This window comes from Mesoplodon bidens (genome assembly GCF_964165515.1).
Source record: "Mesoplodon bidens genome assembly, chromosome: 1".
NCBI classification, from domain to species: Eukaryota; Metazoa; Chordata; class Mammalia; order Artiodactyla; family Ziphiidae; genus Mesoplodon; species Mesoplodon bidens.
The window spans coordinates 115,526,391-115,541,718 of record NC_138176.1 but is presented as its reverse complement, the minus strand read 5'-3'; the positions used below and the strand labels follow the sequence as shown (position 1 = coordinate 115,541,718).

Here is a 15,328-nt window from a genome sequence, read left to right as displayed (position 1 = left end):
TTGTGACAAAGACGTTGTAAATTAAAGAAACTGGCCCTTTGTTATAGTGTTCAGTATATTTTTGCTAGCTTGTCATCTGCATTTAAGATTTTCCTTATAGTTATTCCTTTTCAAAGTAATTTTTTATGCTTACATGGATCCTAGGTTTTATGTCATGTTCAGAAAGACCTTTCCCCATTAAGAAATTATTGTTATGGGGCTTCCCTGGTGGTGCAGTGGTTAAGAATCTGCCTGCCAATGGAGGGGACACGGGTTCGAGCCCTGGTCTGGGAAGATCCCACATGCCGCGGAGCAACTAAGCCCATGTGCCACAACTACTTAGCCTGTGCTCTAGAGCCCACACGCCACAACTATTGAAGCCCGCGCTCCTAGAGCCCGTGCTCCGCAACGAGAGGCCACCGCAATGAGATGCCCATGCACCGCAACGAAGAGCAGCCCCCGCTCGCTGCAACTAAAGAAAGCCCACGGGCAGCAGCGAAGACCCAATGCAGCAAGCAAGCAAGCAAGCAAGCAATAAATAAATAAATAAATAAATAAATCTATTTAAAAAATTGTTATTATTTCACAAGTCAAATCCTAACTTTCATTTTTCTCTTTCTTTTTTCACTGAAAGATTTATTTCATTTGGAATTTATTTTGAGGTAAAGAACTTGGTTGGCATCCACTCTTAGCAGTTTCCTCCTAACAGCATGTTCATGGTACCAATACCATTTATTGAATTATTTTTCATTTCATAATTTCTAAGGCAACTTTTATCATACTTTTAATTTCCATGTGTATCTGAATCTCTTTCTAGACTGTATTCCATTGATCTGTCATTCTCTAGTACAAAAACTGTCTTAATTACTAGTCTTTGTAATATTATTAGGTCTTTGTCACTACTCCTTTGAGATGTTTATTTTTTCTAGGGCAATTTTAGCATCATTATGTCCATCTGTTTTTACACCAGCCCCAACTGTGTCGGTATCTCAGTTTGGAGCTCACTGAAGGATTCATCTCTTTCCAGCCAGAGGTTAAATATTTTGTCTAATTTTCTCCTTCCCAGTCTAGCATCTCATATATGGTAATTTCTGATTTGTCATATTAGAGATGCAGGTTATAGAAGAGTGATAAAGCAATATGAAATCTTTAACATCTGTTGATTTTAAAACCAAGACTAAAAGGGTAATTTAACCCAGGATACTCAATATAAAAGAGATATTTTTGGACTTCAGTAATTTCAGTTCAAGTCATTAAGGTGAACAAATACCTAAACCTTCTACAAGGAAATAATTTTACCTGCTGTCCTAGAATATATGAACAACAGACTAAAGTGTTTACCTTAATCCTTCCAGTTCTAAGGACTTTACTCAGGATTCTACTAATTATCAGGCTGATGGAGTAGATGTGCAAAACTGGCAGAAACAGTCCTTCATGTTCCACAAAAAATGAAAATCGTCGATTCTTTAAAAAGCCACACAACTTTTTGCTGTGTACACTATTTTCTATTTTTCACTGTTAAAGAACAACTACACAATTCCTTGGGTTGAAGAAGCAGGAGAAGTTTTTTCATTCATAGGAGATCAAAGTGTATGAACTTACCGTTAGCATGTCATCACATTTCATGTCCGGTGTATCGCCATCTTCACTTTTATTGTAGAATTTTCGGAAAAAATTGAATGCCACGACAGTATATAGGTACACGACAACAGCTAATAAGCCAACGGTTAATACAAGCTGGAAAGCAATGTGACATTGAACATATATTAGAAATATAAGTCAGTGGATTTACTGACTAAAAGCTAATGGAATCCACACCTCATACCTTTCTTATACCCCCAGTGGGGAAATCTATTTTCATAGTTTCTATATTTTATCAAGTTGCCAGTTTATTTTATGTAAAACTTGACTACTTAATTGGCTAATAAATGCATACTATAACTAGAATATGAATAAAACTCATTTAGTTTCATATCCAAATTGATATTAATAATATTAATAAGCAGCTTAATATGTTCATTTTTCTATCATCTAAATATTTGGTAGTAGATACTACATTAAATACATTCTCTCTTTTTATAAGTTCTATTCCCTTTAAATAATTTACATTCCTAACAAAAACTCTCTCATTTTTGTTATGATAGTAAAAGGGGTTGTAAATCACGTTTTCTTTCAATCACATCCTAAAACTAAATAGGAATTGTTTCTAACATCTGGAAATGCACGACTGTTAATAATGTGTATCATAAATATTAAAAAAAAAAAAAAACTAAGAAGTCTGGCTTTGTTAACATAAACCAGTGATCAAAGGGAAAGACACTTGAATAGCTAATAAATAACACTATTTTGAAGGCTAATTTTCTCAACGTATAAATAAAAGTCACAGTTTGAAAGGTCTTTTTTCAGCTCTATGTAATCTTTCTTTAATTCCAAACTATACTTTACATACATGTATATATATATATGCATATATATGTATGTATATATAAACATATATTTTATAGAATATGTATATATATGAATATACATAGAATTTGTATATGAATATGTATATTTTTTAAATATGACTTTCACCAAGGTGGTAAAAATATATTTCTGGTTCTATCACAGAAGTTCTAAACACACTAAAATGCATTATTTTTTATGTCTACTTCCTCTGATTACAACATACCCCTGGTGTTCTTAACTGTGGCAGCATATATTAAGTCTTTTAAAAATCACTTCATAATTATCTGGAAAAAACATGTTGTCTTAATAGAGGGCTTAATTCACTTCTATAAATTAAGTGTAAGGCCACTGTAAATTTCTGCGTGTTTTACCTAAAAGGGCTATTTAAGCTCTATATATCTTTGCAAATGAAAATTTGATACCTCAAAAAGAGAAGGAATAAAGTTTAGAAATAAACAAAAGTTTAGAAATTGAGAGTAGTGCCAGACTTCTTGTGTGAAAATACTCCACAGATTTAGTATCTCCAGTTCTTCGAACATACTGGGAGCTCAAAACCAATTTACTAATTGACCGATGAATATGCATAGTACACTTCTTGTCACCGGACTCATGACGTGCCATGTATATCATACTCATATTCAGAAACTAGAGTGACATATATAAGAACATTGTGCTGAAATTTAGAAAGCTGATAATGTGAATTTAACCATGGACACAGTTCAAGGTTTTGGGAAGGGCACTGATTTTAAAATACACTGGATTATAAAATTCTGGAAAAGGACTCTGTTATTCTAAATAACTAACAGAATGTGTTACCTCCCACTGGACACTTGATAAATAGAGAATGAATTGATAAGTTTAATAATAATGAAAGTTTTAACATTACAAATGGGTTGTATTAGAACATAAGCTGATTATCTGGAATTAAGCCAGCTTTTCTCCAAGTAAGCATGACCTTGTCAAGTGTGAAACATTATTATTCCTTTTGCCCAATTTAAAAGTGGAGAAAAGAGCCCGTGAATATCCAGTTTTAAAATACTATATTAAATTAAGAATGTAGCATCTCAGGTTTTATTTCTAATATAACTAGTGTGTTAGGATGTTGCAACATATTTTGGTTTAGCCACAGTATCAGATACAGCAAATATATTAGGAACAAAATAATAACTATCTTCCTGAGTGTTTAATGTGCTTGAGCCTGTGCTAAGACCTCCACATTTCTGTTTTTATTTAATTTTCACAAAACCCCTATAAGGTAGGTACTTTTATTGTACTCATTTTACAAAATGAGGGAGTTGAGATTTAAAAGAATGCTGAATAATTTATCCAAGGTCACACAGCTCATCCATCAAGCCAAGACTTGAATGTAGGTCTAGGGGGCTCTCAAACTACAAATCTGCATGGTTTATAGGAGAAAAAGTACAGATCCTCTATTCACAAAAGTCTTTAAAACTGTACACTGTCATTTGAGGTTTGGTGTTACTTCTGATAGAATATTTGTTGCTTTTTCAGTTTTTGCAGGGGGAGGAAAACATAAACTTTTACCTGTTTGCCATTGTGTGTTACTGATGACAAGATGGTTCTTAACGTCTTGAATCCCATAGCAATGTCAAGAAGATGAGCGGCAAAAAAAAAGTTGTTATAGTGTCCGAGAACGGACATGGCCATATACCAGGCAAGGTAGAGGAAGGACTATTAAGACAAAATGAGAGAAAATAATCTCAGAAAATAGAATACATACTATTGTCAAAAACTACTCTGCTCTCATTCCATGATAACCACTCCACTGACTTTATCTTCTTAGACTAAAGATTTATATAATTCCAATCAGTTATATCAGTTTGTTGGTGTATTTTATTTTGATTTAGCTGTTCTGCAAGGTTCAATGCCATTCTCTCCTTTATATCAGAGTGGCTCTTTTTATTTATCCTCCCACAGAGAAAAATGTATTGACTTACTACTCAACAGCAACTTACTAATGTCAACTATTGATAGTTTGGGGCAGATAATCCTTGGTTGTGGATGCCATCCTGTGCCTAGTAGGACGGTTAGCTAGCAGCATCCCTGGTCTCTACTCACTAGTTGCCGGTAGTAGCACTCCCCCTCTCCAGTCATGACAACCAAGAATGTCTCCAGATGTTGCCACATGTGGCTGAGTTGGGGTGGCCTCCTTTTTATTCAGGGGGAGTTGCTTGTATTGTTAGATGAGAAGTTAGCTGCAAGACACCTTACTAACAGTTGACAGTCCTAAAAGATACTTCAAGACTTGATTGTGAGCTCTCCAGAGGGTTCTCTATGATACCCAGAGTTCTGGGCCCACGGCTGGGTGAGGCAGGGTGGGGACAGAGGCCAGAGTTTTTGGGGGAGGGCTGTCACAGGTCTTTAGGAGAATGGAACTCCGGTTCACTATAAAAGTGCTAAAATTAGAGCGAGATTTTGAGACTAAATGAGATGTACAAGGAAGAAAGCACGGCAGCAAGAACAGCAGAAGGCCTTAGGGGAGGTTCTTACGATCCTTTCTGTAGGGGGTGTGAGAAGACAGTAAAAGAATTAAGAAGCAGTAATGAGGGGATGGACTGAGATCTAACAGCAAGAATTGTAGTCCATCTATTCAGCCATGTTTCATGATTTTCTCTAGCAACTTCCCATAGCCAGCAAATGGTAGCACAAAAACAATTGACAGTAAGTTATTTAAACCGGAATTCCTAAGAATCAAAAATGTCATGCTATTGAGCCAACGAGGTAGTATAATATGATTCTCTGCCTTGACAGCTGGTGGCTTTTAGTCATGGGTGTTTTTTTTTCATAATATTTGGATATATATGTGGGTCCTATGCCTAACTCAGAGGCTCTTAATGCTCTTTGATAAAAGAAGGATCCATCAAGAAAAAGAGCACAGTAATTTAATGTACTTTATTTGGCAGAAACAAATGGATCGCAATTAATGTTAAAAAAAACTTTAAAATTTATTTAGAACTTTCTAACATCTATAAAAATTCTGAAGAATGCGATTGCTCAACTAAAATCTGAATGAAAATACACACGAATTTGCATCTCCATTTCATTTTCTCATGTAAATATATTTTCATTTTAATCTTTCAGCTACTGAAAGAAATGGAATGAGATATGGGCTGATTAATCATATATTTCTGTGGGTCTTTCTCAGATATGGTCAGTATTAAACGAACTGATATTTAAGTAGCTTTCTTAAATAGCCATCTTTCCAGCCACTGAAGCCCAACAAACTCATCTCATCAGAGTGCGTTTTACTTTGTGGTAGTGAAGTTGGCTTACATTGTCAGTGAAAACGACTCCTAGTTTCCACATCTGATACTTCACATCAATAGAGTTCAGCCTGGAAAGACAAAAAAGAAGAATTTGTAGATATGTACATGAAGCAGAGACTCACAGGCTTGCAAAAGCCTGCTGTCATTCACTCTCCGTGGGGCAGGGCTGGCAGCCATCTCAGGAGATAAGTTCTAGTTCAGGAGCCCAGGGAAGAGCTGAGAGCTCTGTTGGAAAATGTACTCCAGAGTTTTTTGATTTTTTTTTTTTTTAAGAGGAATCTTGGAAAACAAAACAAAGCATCACTATGTCTCTATTACTTAAAAATAGTCTTTTCTTTTTGACCTTTTCTTTTCCTACATTAAATATAAATACTTTATATGTGACAATTATTCCTGGAAACTACTAAATTAACTAACATAGGTATATCAAAAGTTTCCTCCCTAACTTTCATTATACATTCATAATTGCATCCCAACAGAATAATTTTTAGTTCAACTAATAAAAACTTGCATAGATGTCCACACTTGTTTTACAGCTGTACTGATTTTGCCAATGAAGGGGCTTATTCATTTTGATTTTGTTTCCTATTGTTTTCAGAAATGCCCCTTCTCTACTTCCGTCTCTATCCAAGAAGGAATTTAACCCTTCCCCTTGGTTCCCACAGCACTTTGTAGACACCTCCCTTTATAATCGTTTCCCATGTTGTTTTGCAGGCGTAGGTGTGTATGTATATGTATGTGTATTGATGCCTTCCTCACTAGTCTGTGAAATCCCCAGCACCAAGCATGTTATATCATATATTGAATGTCTCTCAGTAATGTTGAATGAGTGAATCTTAACATAAATATTCATGATCTTTGCAGATTAAAATATACATGTATTAAAATATACTTTTTAATTTTCACTTTTTTCCAGAACTTGTCACTAGTTTATGGGGCTAGAAATTATCATTTTGTTAGCCTTTGCAACATTCCAGGGAATTGATATGATAATATAATATAATTTTAGTGTTATTTTCAAAAAGGCTTCTCTAGACTTACTGTTTTAGTCTTTAACTACTTCTTTAATCATTTCTTTTAATTAGGCCAATCTTAAATTACAAGTGCAATGATAAATAGTTGATAATCTAAGCTGACTTCTTAGGAGACTTTGACCCTTAGAGTTAAGGTTTAATTTTTTAAGGAAATAAAGCAGTCTTTGAGTTATAATTAATTTTATTATTAAATATTTTTTAAAATTTCATGAATATTTACAATGGGTTTCAATATAAGAATACTTTTTCTTAAAAAAAAGGAAGAGATGAAAAAAAAAATAAACCCATTGGATAATTTGCATGAGAGCATGATTATTTCCCATGAAAGCAATCCAAAACAAAATAAGGGTTGATATCAGGATGTCTGAACTTCCCATGGTCGTTTCTAACTTTATTTATAAGTTTGTTCTTATGATTAGTTGTTTTCCATCCCTGTCATGCATTAGGGTAGCAAGTTTCCTACCAACAGCATTAAGAGTATTTTGTAGTATACAATACTCTTTTCTCACCAGTAGTGGCAGTGATGCTGTTTGGGCGGAGCTGACTCCACCCCCAGGGATGGAGCACAGCTGATCTAGGCCAATCAGGGCATGGCATTAACCTGGCCACAGGGCTTGGTTCAGGGGTAAACTAGAAGCCGGAAGCTGAGGAGTTTTCGCTAGATGGTTTTGAGATTATAAGCTCTCCTCTCACTCCATAAAGACACAAATGAAGAAGCATGCAGGCTTTCTGGCTGCTGGCAGCCATTCTATCCCCAGGAGGTGAGCTGGCCACTTGTTTAAATGTGCACATACCAAGTCCTATGTATCTGATTGATAAATAAATACATGCACACATAGATACATGAATCATCCTTGTATGCAAATGTTCACATTAAGATACTATTCATATAGAAAACAGATAATCTTTTAAAACTCCATCATTCTAAACACTTTAATAAAGGAACAATACATGTACATTTTTTCCTAGTAATGTGTGTTATTTACTAGATCTTTATTCTAATTTTATTATCCATATTTAAAGGTATTAATAAAAGCCACATTAATTTCTTGGTACTTTGCTAGGGGTCAAACCTGCAAACATTTACTATGTAAAACAGTGGAAAATTCCACTAATTTAAAACTTTCTTCATAGTAAAAAAACAGTCTAAACTTTCCTTCTATTTTTTCAGACATTTTCTAGAGTCACAAATATGACCATGGAAAATGCATAATTCAGTAAAACTATTTAATTCTACATTGGTTATCAGGGATCTGAAAATGCTAGTAAGAAACTCAGCAGCCCCCCTCTCACCATAGTCCTTACGTGATATTCTAACATAAGGGCCTTAATGCCTAAGGGCTGCCAACTGTGTTTCATCTTACATATAGTGACCACATTTCTTTAAGAACCACATTTGTTTTCTTAAAGTACCCAGGTAATATTTTAAATTTAAATTCATATCTTGCTATATATTCGCTTATTTAACTACTTTTGAACTGGGTTCACATTATTTTTAAAGACCCAACTAGCTCTAACAAGGTTTCAGAGAGAGAAAAAGTATATGACCAAAGAGATCAGCCAAAATGTTTTTTTTTTTTTTTGTGGTACGCGGGCCTCTCACTGTTGTGGCCTCTCCCATTGCGGAGCACAGGCTCAGGACGCGCAGGCTCAGCAGCCATGGCTCACGGGCCTAGCCGCTCTGCGGCACGTGGGATCTTCCCAGACCGGGGCACGAACCCGTGTCCCCTGCATCGGCAGGCGGACTCTCAACCACTGCGCCACCAGGGAAGCCCCAAAATGTTGTTTTTTAATGCTAGCTAAAATAGTTATCTAAGACAAACTAACATTGCTCTACGGAACCTTAAATATTTATGTTTTCAGAGAAATCACATACCTAATTGACTGATACCTTAAATACACAGATAAGGGAAGGTAACGATTACGTTTTTTTCTAAAATCGTTAAGTGGCTACAATAAGAAATTACATTTTAAAAAGCATGTAGGCTTTACAACTGTAATTCTAGAATTATAGTTGGCTAAATTTGCAAGACAGATACAGATGTATATATATATATATATATGTATACTAACACTACACGTGCATGTGAAATTCCATCTCAGGTGAATTCAGTTCAGCTGGTTTACATCCTTCTAAATATATTATTCCATGCAAGCACTGTATAAGAGTGCCTCATTTTAAAATAAACTTTCCAAGTAATAGTATGACAGCACAGTACTTCAGCATACCAAGTCTTTGCTATTTAAATAAAACACAACAATTAAAAGAATATGAACTTATTTCTAATAAAAGGTCTACATAGCTCCCTTTTCCAAAATAAGAAAACCAACTTCTTTTCAAACAGGAAGCATTAACAAGTCAAATATTATGCTTTTGCATCTTTGACTTCAACTTAAGTGGCATTTAGGGATAAAAAGGCAAATCGATAAAATAAATCTTTTTTCTTGCTTTATGTAAATAATGAAAAAGTCACCTTCAAAAATTAATAGATTAAATCTACTGATTCCATAGTGCAAAAATACCCAGAAGTACAGAAGCAGACTTTATATATTCTCTGCTTCTCTCATCTCTACTCCTCTGATACTGAAGGAAAGGAAATCAATGCACTAGCAAGTTCAGAAGTGTATTACTTTTTCCTCCTTTCCACCTAGACCTCAGATAGAGCAGAATTAACACTCACACGGCCGACAGGGAGCTGTCTTTCTTTGGCTTCTTCTTTTCCCGGGCATCGCTGAAGTCCAGGGCAGCTTTGTCCATGCCAAGTAACTCGCTGATTCTGTCTCGGCCATAGAACTCTCCATATTTATCCATAACCTGGGGCAAGAAAAAAGCATTTTACTGGCCTCCATCATTAAGTAATCTCATCTATATATGCACATACAAACATCTATTTTTATACATAGTATATATCGGTCTTACTTTCAAGTTCACTTAAACATCTAACTTAACAGCTCATGTTCTGTGATCACGCTGCTTAAGGTCTTAGTGAACTTACAGCGTTTTAAATAATGCCTAGCTGAAGAACAAGATTTCTTATGCAAGAGAGAAAGGCAGGCAAAAAAGAGGATGGGCTCAAGTAAATGTGTAAAGAGGTGGGAGAAAATGGAATAAAGTAACTGCTACCAAATTCATACTCTGTGCCAGGAATTATGCTAAAAGGTCTAACTTGCTTTTCCCTCATGGGACTGTCACAATATGTAAGTTTCCTGTTGTTAGCATCCTACTCTGCAGACAAAGAAATTGATCTTGGAGAATGTAACATGCCCAGTCTCAGCTTGGCAAGAGATGGGGTGAGGAAGCATCCAGGCAAGGCTGACTCCCAGCAAAGATCTTCTGCATAGAGCACGGCATGTCACTGGGCTGCCCATGACATGCTGGTATCCCCTCTGTGGTCTCCAAGGCAAACATTCAACTCCCCCCATAGTATCCTGATTCCAGCCATTCTTCAATAACACCTGAACCTGGAGTCTTGTCACCATCCACAGGTCCTCAGTTTAATTCTTACCTAGAATGGATTCCTTGTCCATCATTAGAATCACTTCCTTGCAACCCCCCTTGGCTTCCTTGCCCCTCTCTCTTCTGTCACATTTGTCTGGGCTTTGCTCAGATGTTGGGTTTTTAGATCAGGGCTTAGACATGGGCTAACAGATCACCTGTGAGCTCAGTACCTCTGTCTCTGATATAGCGACTCTTGGCCTACAGTTTATATACCATGAGGATCCCGCACATCATTGAAAATGGAGGCAACAGGAAAAGTAATGAAAGAAACGCAGGAGGAGAGAGAACTGGCAGCAAGAGAGGAAAAAGAAAGCAAGGAACAGGCATATAGGAGAAACACAGGAACTGAGAACCAGCGAAAGAGGAGGGGGAACGTTAAAGTAAAATATTAGAGTGGATGAAGGAAAAATACATAAATAGAAAGAAAGAAAGGATTAGCAGAAATAAAAATGAGCTTTTCTGAATGTATACAATCAGGTAAATTAAAAGAAAAAAGAGCAACGGTAGTTAAAAAGCCTATGAACGTACACTATTTAGGTTCATTAAAACAATTTGTTTTCCATTATTCTCACAGCACTGAAAATGGGCTGGGCTGATCTGAGTGGGAGTTCTTTAGGGGTTGTATTCTCGCCCAGGAGAACAAACTGGACCTCAGAGCAGGAACGCTATGGATTGTCTCAACTGCAATTACAATCTGTATTTATTTGACTCTAGATATATCGTGTCCTTCAGAGAAACTCTTGCTTTAATAACTTAGAAGCTGCTTCTTTATACTGTTAAATAATTAATAAGAATAAAATATTCAAATTATCTATTTTACATTACTTAAAAATTATTCTTTCAGAGCTCTGGCCTAATTTGGATGCACTCATCTGCATTCGCGCAGTGCTACTCTGTGGTCACAAGGGGACAAAAACTTGCACCAAAATGAAAATCAACAAACACACTGCTTCTTCCAACTAGGAAGTTTTGAGGGTTTTTTTGTTTTGTTTTGTTTCTGTTTTTTTAAATGTGTTTCATTTTAAATAATGTACTTGATTTAAATTCTTGGCAAACTCTCTATCTCCCCTCAGATTGGTAACAAAAAATTTGCAGTTGCTAATCCCCAGCCACCCTATGAGTAATTCTCAACTGGTGGAATCAAAGGGAAAAAGACCACTTCATTCAGCAGATATTTGTGGCCATTCACCCTAGACCATATACACTGGAGCTACAACTCGTTATGGTACATGGCATGAAGTGATTCAGTTTGGTAATTGGAGGGTTCAAGGAATAAGAAGGAGCTACAAAATAATGATTACTGTATTTTACAATGTACAAGTACTAGTACATGCATTATTATATATATATTTTTTAAAAGTGACCTACAGGGCTTCCCTGGTGGCGCAGTGGTTGAGAGTCTGCCTGCTGATGCAGGGGACACAGGTTCGTGCCCCGGTGCGGGAAGATCCCACATGCCGCGGAGCGGCTGGGCTGGTGAGCCATGGCCGTTGAGCCTGCGCGTCCGGAGCCTGTGCTCCGCAACAGGAGAGGCCACAACAGTGAGAGGCCCACGTACCGCAAAAAAAAAAAAAGTGACCTACATTAAATCCTGTGTGGTAGGAAGAGCAGAGATAATCCTTGTGTCTCGAAACCAGAGCCGACATAGGTGCCAGAGTCCGTAGCTGAACTCCTATTTGTATTCTTTCTATCACGCTCTGATACAGTGTGCATCAGAAGAATAAAACTTTTTCAAAATAAAAAGGACTTTGAAGTTTATATAAAAGTAAATAAAATTCAGTCCTTTGTTGTTATACAACAACTTTACTTTTTTATTGTAAGGGAGGATACCAGCCCTGCTGACTTAGCTGTCTTATCAGAAAAAGAGCCTTTAGTCAATTTCAGTTACCCGAACAATCCCAGAGAATATTCTTACCAGTTCTTGTTAATGTACAGACTGAGCACTGTTTAGTCACCTGAGTCAGATGACAGGTGGGTGAGCAATGCTTATTTAATTTTTAGCTGCAGAGTATGGGTCTCTTATGAAATTTTTGAAATTCATTTGAATCCTATTTCCATTTTGAAATGACATTAACAGACAAAGCATGCCTCAATATCTCAGCCCACATATGAGCCACAGCAAATTCAAATCTGAATTGCACTTTAGGAAAATAATAGAAAATTTAAGCCCTCTAAGTAGTATTACCTTTCTTTTAACAAATTTGTCCCAGTAGTTGTTGGGAAATGACCTAAAAGATATAAAAGCATAGAAATAAAATAGTATAATTTTAAAAAATGATAAATAACAATATATTTTTTGGAATAAACAAAATACTTAAAATATGTAAACATACATTCTTCCATTCACAAAAATTACAATGAATTTTCCCCATCTTATCCCATAATTTTTCTATCATAAGTATATTAAATATTATTTTAAATGTTAATATATACATGTAAATCACAAAAGAGACTATGGGCTAATATTGTAATGGAGATGAATATGAGCGTATTTATTAATAAGCAGTCTTGTTATATTTTTTCTTTATGTATAATGTGTTAATGTATACATTTCTTTGTCAATTGTCTTTAAAAATTAAAGTCATTTAACTGTCATAAAACTGTCATTGTTTTTCCTAGGAAGTAAAAAAAATCTCATTCCCACTAGTTATCCTTAAGGAAACTGAGCATAATACCATCACATGACCCCAGCATCTTAACTAATATAGAGTTCACCTAAGGGGACAGACGTGATTCGATTCAGAGTTGCTAAACAAAATATTGAGCATTTAGAGTAAACATTTATAACACACAAACAAATCATCCCCATTTGGAAACCCAGAACTTATCAGAAATCATAACTTTTTAAGAATAAGCAAAACTAATCACAATAAAAAGAAGCTATTTCACCCGAGTATACAAACTACAGAAAAATATTGTATCACTAATACCTCTAATAGTGTAAAATTAGACCTTTGTGATGGATTTTTATCTGCAACAGCAGCTAGTAGTTTGGATCTAGACCTCACAAGGCGAAATAATTAGTATAAAGAAAAGTATTTGTTTTTCTGTCTTATATTTTACATGTCATAATGTTTAGCTAGTTATATGCTTCGCCTCTGGATGATACCAACTGAAAATTTCCAACTTAGATTAAAAGTGTGAAATTCAATATTTTTGCCTTTAATGCTACAACTCCTTCCTTAATGAATAATTTTGGCTTCCTCTATGCTTTTAGATGAGATAACCCCACACTGCAGGTTATGCACCTCCAGCTACACACTTCCCTGAACACTGAGTAATGGATGTTGTTATGTTCCATCAGTGCTGTGGAAATGGACTCAAAGCCATTTTTGATGGAGGAATTCAGAACACAGAGGGCAAAAATTGATGGCATCCATTAAGAGACTGATGGAGCTTAGTCTTTGATTTTCTTGGCTGAATATATAACTGTTATTCACCTCTGCTAAACTTTTGATAAATCTGCAAGAACTCCGGCAAAGTATGTCTTGAAATTTTTGAGCACAGAAATATCTCATCTCATTCTTTACTCACTGTGTGTTGATTACGAGTCTATCCCACTGGCCTTTAATATCATCTTCTGAAGGCTGTTCTGTAATATAAAGCCCATCAAATTCCAATTTTCGAGCTACTTCTTTTTCTCGCTTAAAAATAACCAGTGGGACCTACATTTGAAAAATAAACATGTTAAAATTAATTTAGATTTACTAGCATCTCTTGTGGTCACTATCTTTACAAAACAGCTTTTGGAAAGAAATATTTCCCATGTTACTTCCAGGAAGGTAAAAATTGAGTGAAAATCAATCGGCTATATTTAGGCAAAAGGAGGCATCTAGAGGTTTTCGAGAAACAAAAGACAGTATAGATATTATATATATGCATATGTTTTTAAACACATAGATGTTCATAAATAATTGCACTAATGAAATCAATTTTAAATATTAAAGAGAAAAAGATTATACAAAATTGCTTTTCTTTTGCATATTACATATATACATATATATAATATATATGGATGCAATAAAACATAGCACTAATGTTCCAAAATGCATACTTCTAAAAAATTTTTAGTTTTATTTGAGAAATCTCTTTAATAATTCCATGCTCAGCATGCCCATATGCTATTTTGAAATAAATTTTAATTTCAACATCAGCAAAAATCTTTGTCAGTTTGCCAGAATGTCTCCAGAATTTACTGATTCCCTTTTCATATGGACAGATTTTACACAAGGCACAGATGCAAAAAAGATGCAGACATTCTGGAAGTATCCAAGAATATCCCCTCTCCCCCCCAATAAAACAAGGGAAACAAAGGGAGGTAGAGGAGTTTCTGAAAAAAACTTTACACTCTAGTCTTTTACCCTGGACCCTGGGTTTTCAAAAGTCTTCTAGAAGCTCCCCAATCCGAAGCAGGGCACAGTGAAATAAAAGCCCTGCAGTAAAAAGGTGTCATGCTAGGAAAAGATAAAGAGGTTTGCAAAGGTGATGGGCAGCCCTGAGCACTCAGAGAGACTATCTTGAGTTCTATTCACCAAACTATAGTGTTCCCTTGGTAAGGCTCTAGGGATGGAGCTCCATTATTTTCCGGGTGATGTTACAAACAGTGAAGCATTTCTGCCCAGGATAGCGAGAGATACATACCTAATAACAAAACAATCAAAATGACTCTCAGAGGTCCAATATGATGTATTTCTAGAATTTCTACTACACTGGGCACTGCTAGGAGACATAGTGGGTGGTCACTTCTGTGGGGTCAAATTATAGGTGAAATTGGCTATATGTGAATAATTACTGACATGTGCGAGAAAACTACAATGTGACAGCCACATCCCCTTCCCAGGGCAGCCTGCATCCAGTGACTCATCACCAGGGAGCTCTAAAGGCCCAGCTCCAATGCCCCAGCCCAGGGCTACCCTGAAGGGGGCATCTCAACTTCAGAACAGAGACCTGTGATGTGCCCTGTTGGGTCTGTACTGTAGTCCCACTTTTCCCTTCCCTCCATGCTGCTTCCTCCCCTTGCCCCGCAGGTGTTTATGGAACATCCCCTAATAAACTATGTGTATGTAATTTCCATTTCAGAA

General features: G+C 36.0%; 1 protein-coding gene across 2 annotated transcripts in view; it reads right to left on the bottom strand.

Annotated features, from left to right (window-relative positions):
* Nucleotides 1-15,328, bottom strand: part of RYR2 (ryanodine receptor 2) — a 725,859-nt gene that overhangs the window by 25,446 nt on the left and 685,085 nt on the right. For both annotated transcript variants that reach the window (XM_081249359.1, XM_081249358.1), the window contains exons 94-99: nucleotides 13,782-13,912; nucleotides 12,433-12,475; nucleotides 9,430-9,563; nucleotides 5,722-5,782; nucleotides 3,973-4,119; nucleotides 1,582-1,716 (exon numbers count right to left, since the gene is read on the bottom strand). In XM_081249359.1, coding sequence (XP_081105485.1) covers nucleotides 1,582-1,716; nucleotides 3,973-4,119; nucleotides 5,722-5,782; nucleotides 9,430-9,563; nucleotides 12,433-12,475; nucleotides 13,782-13,912 — 651 coding nt within the window. The remainder of the gene's footprint in view (nucleotides 1-1,581; nucleotides 1,717-3,972; nucleotides 4,120-5,721; nucleotides 5,783-9,429; nucleotides 9,564-12,432; nucleotides 12,476-13,781; nucleotides 13,913-15,328) is intronic.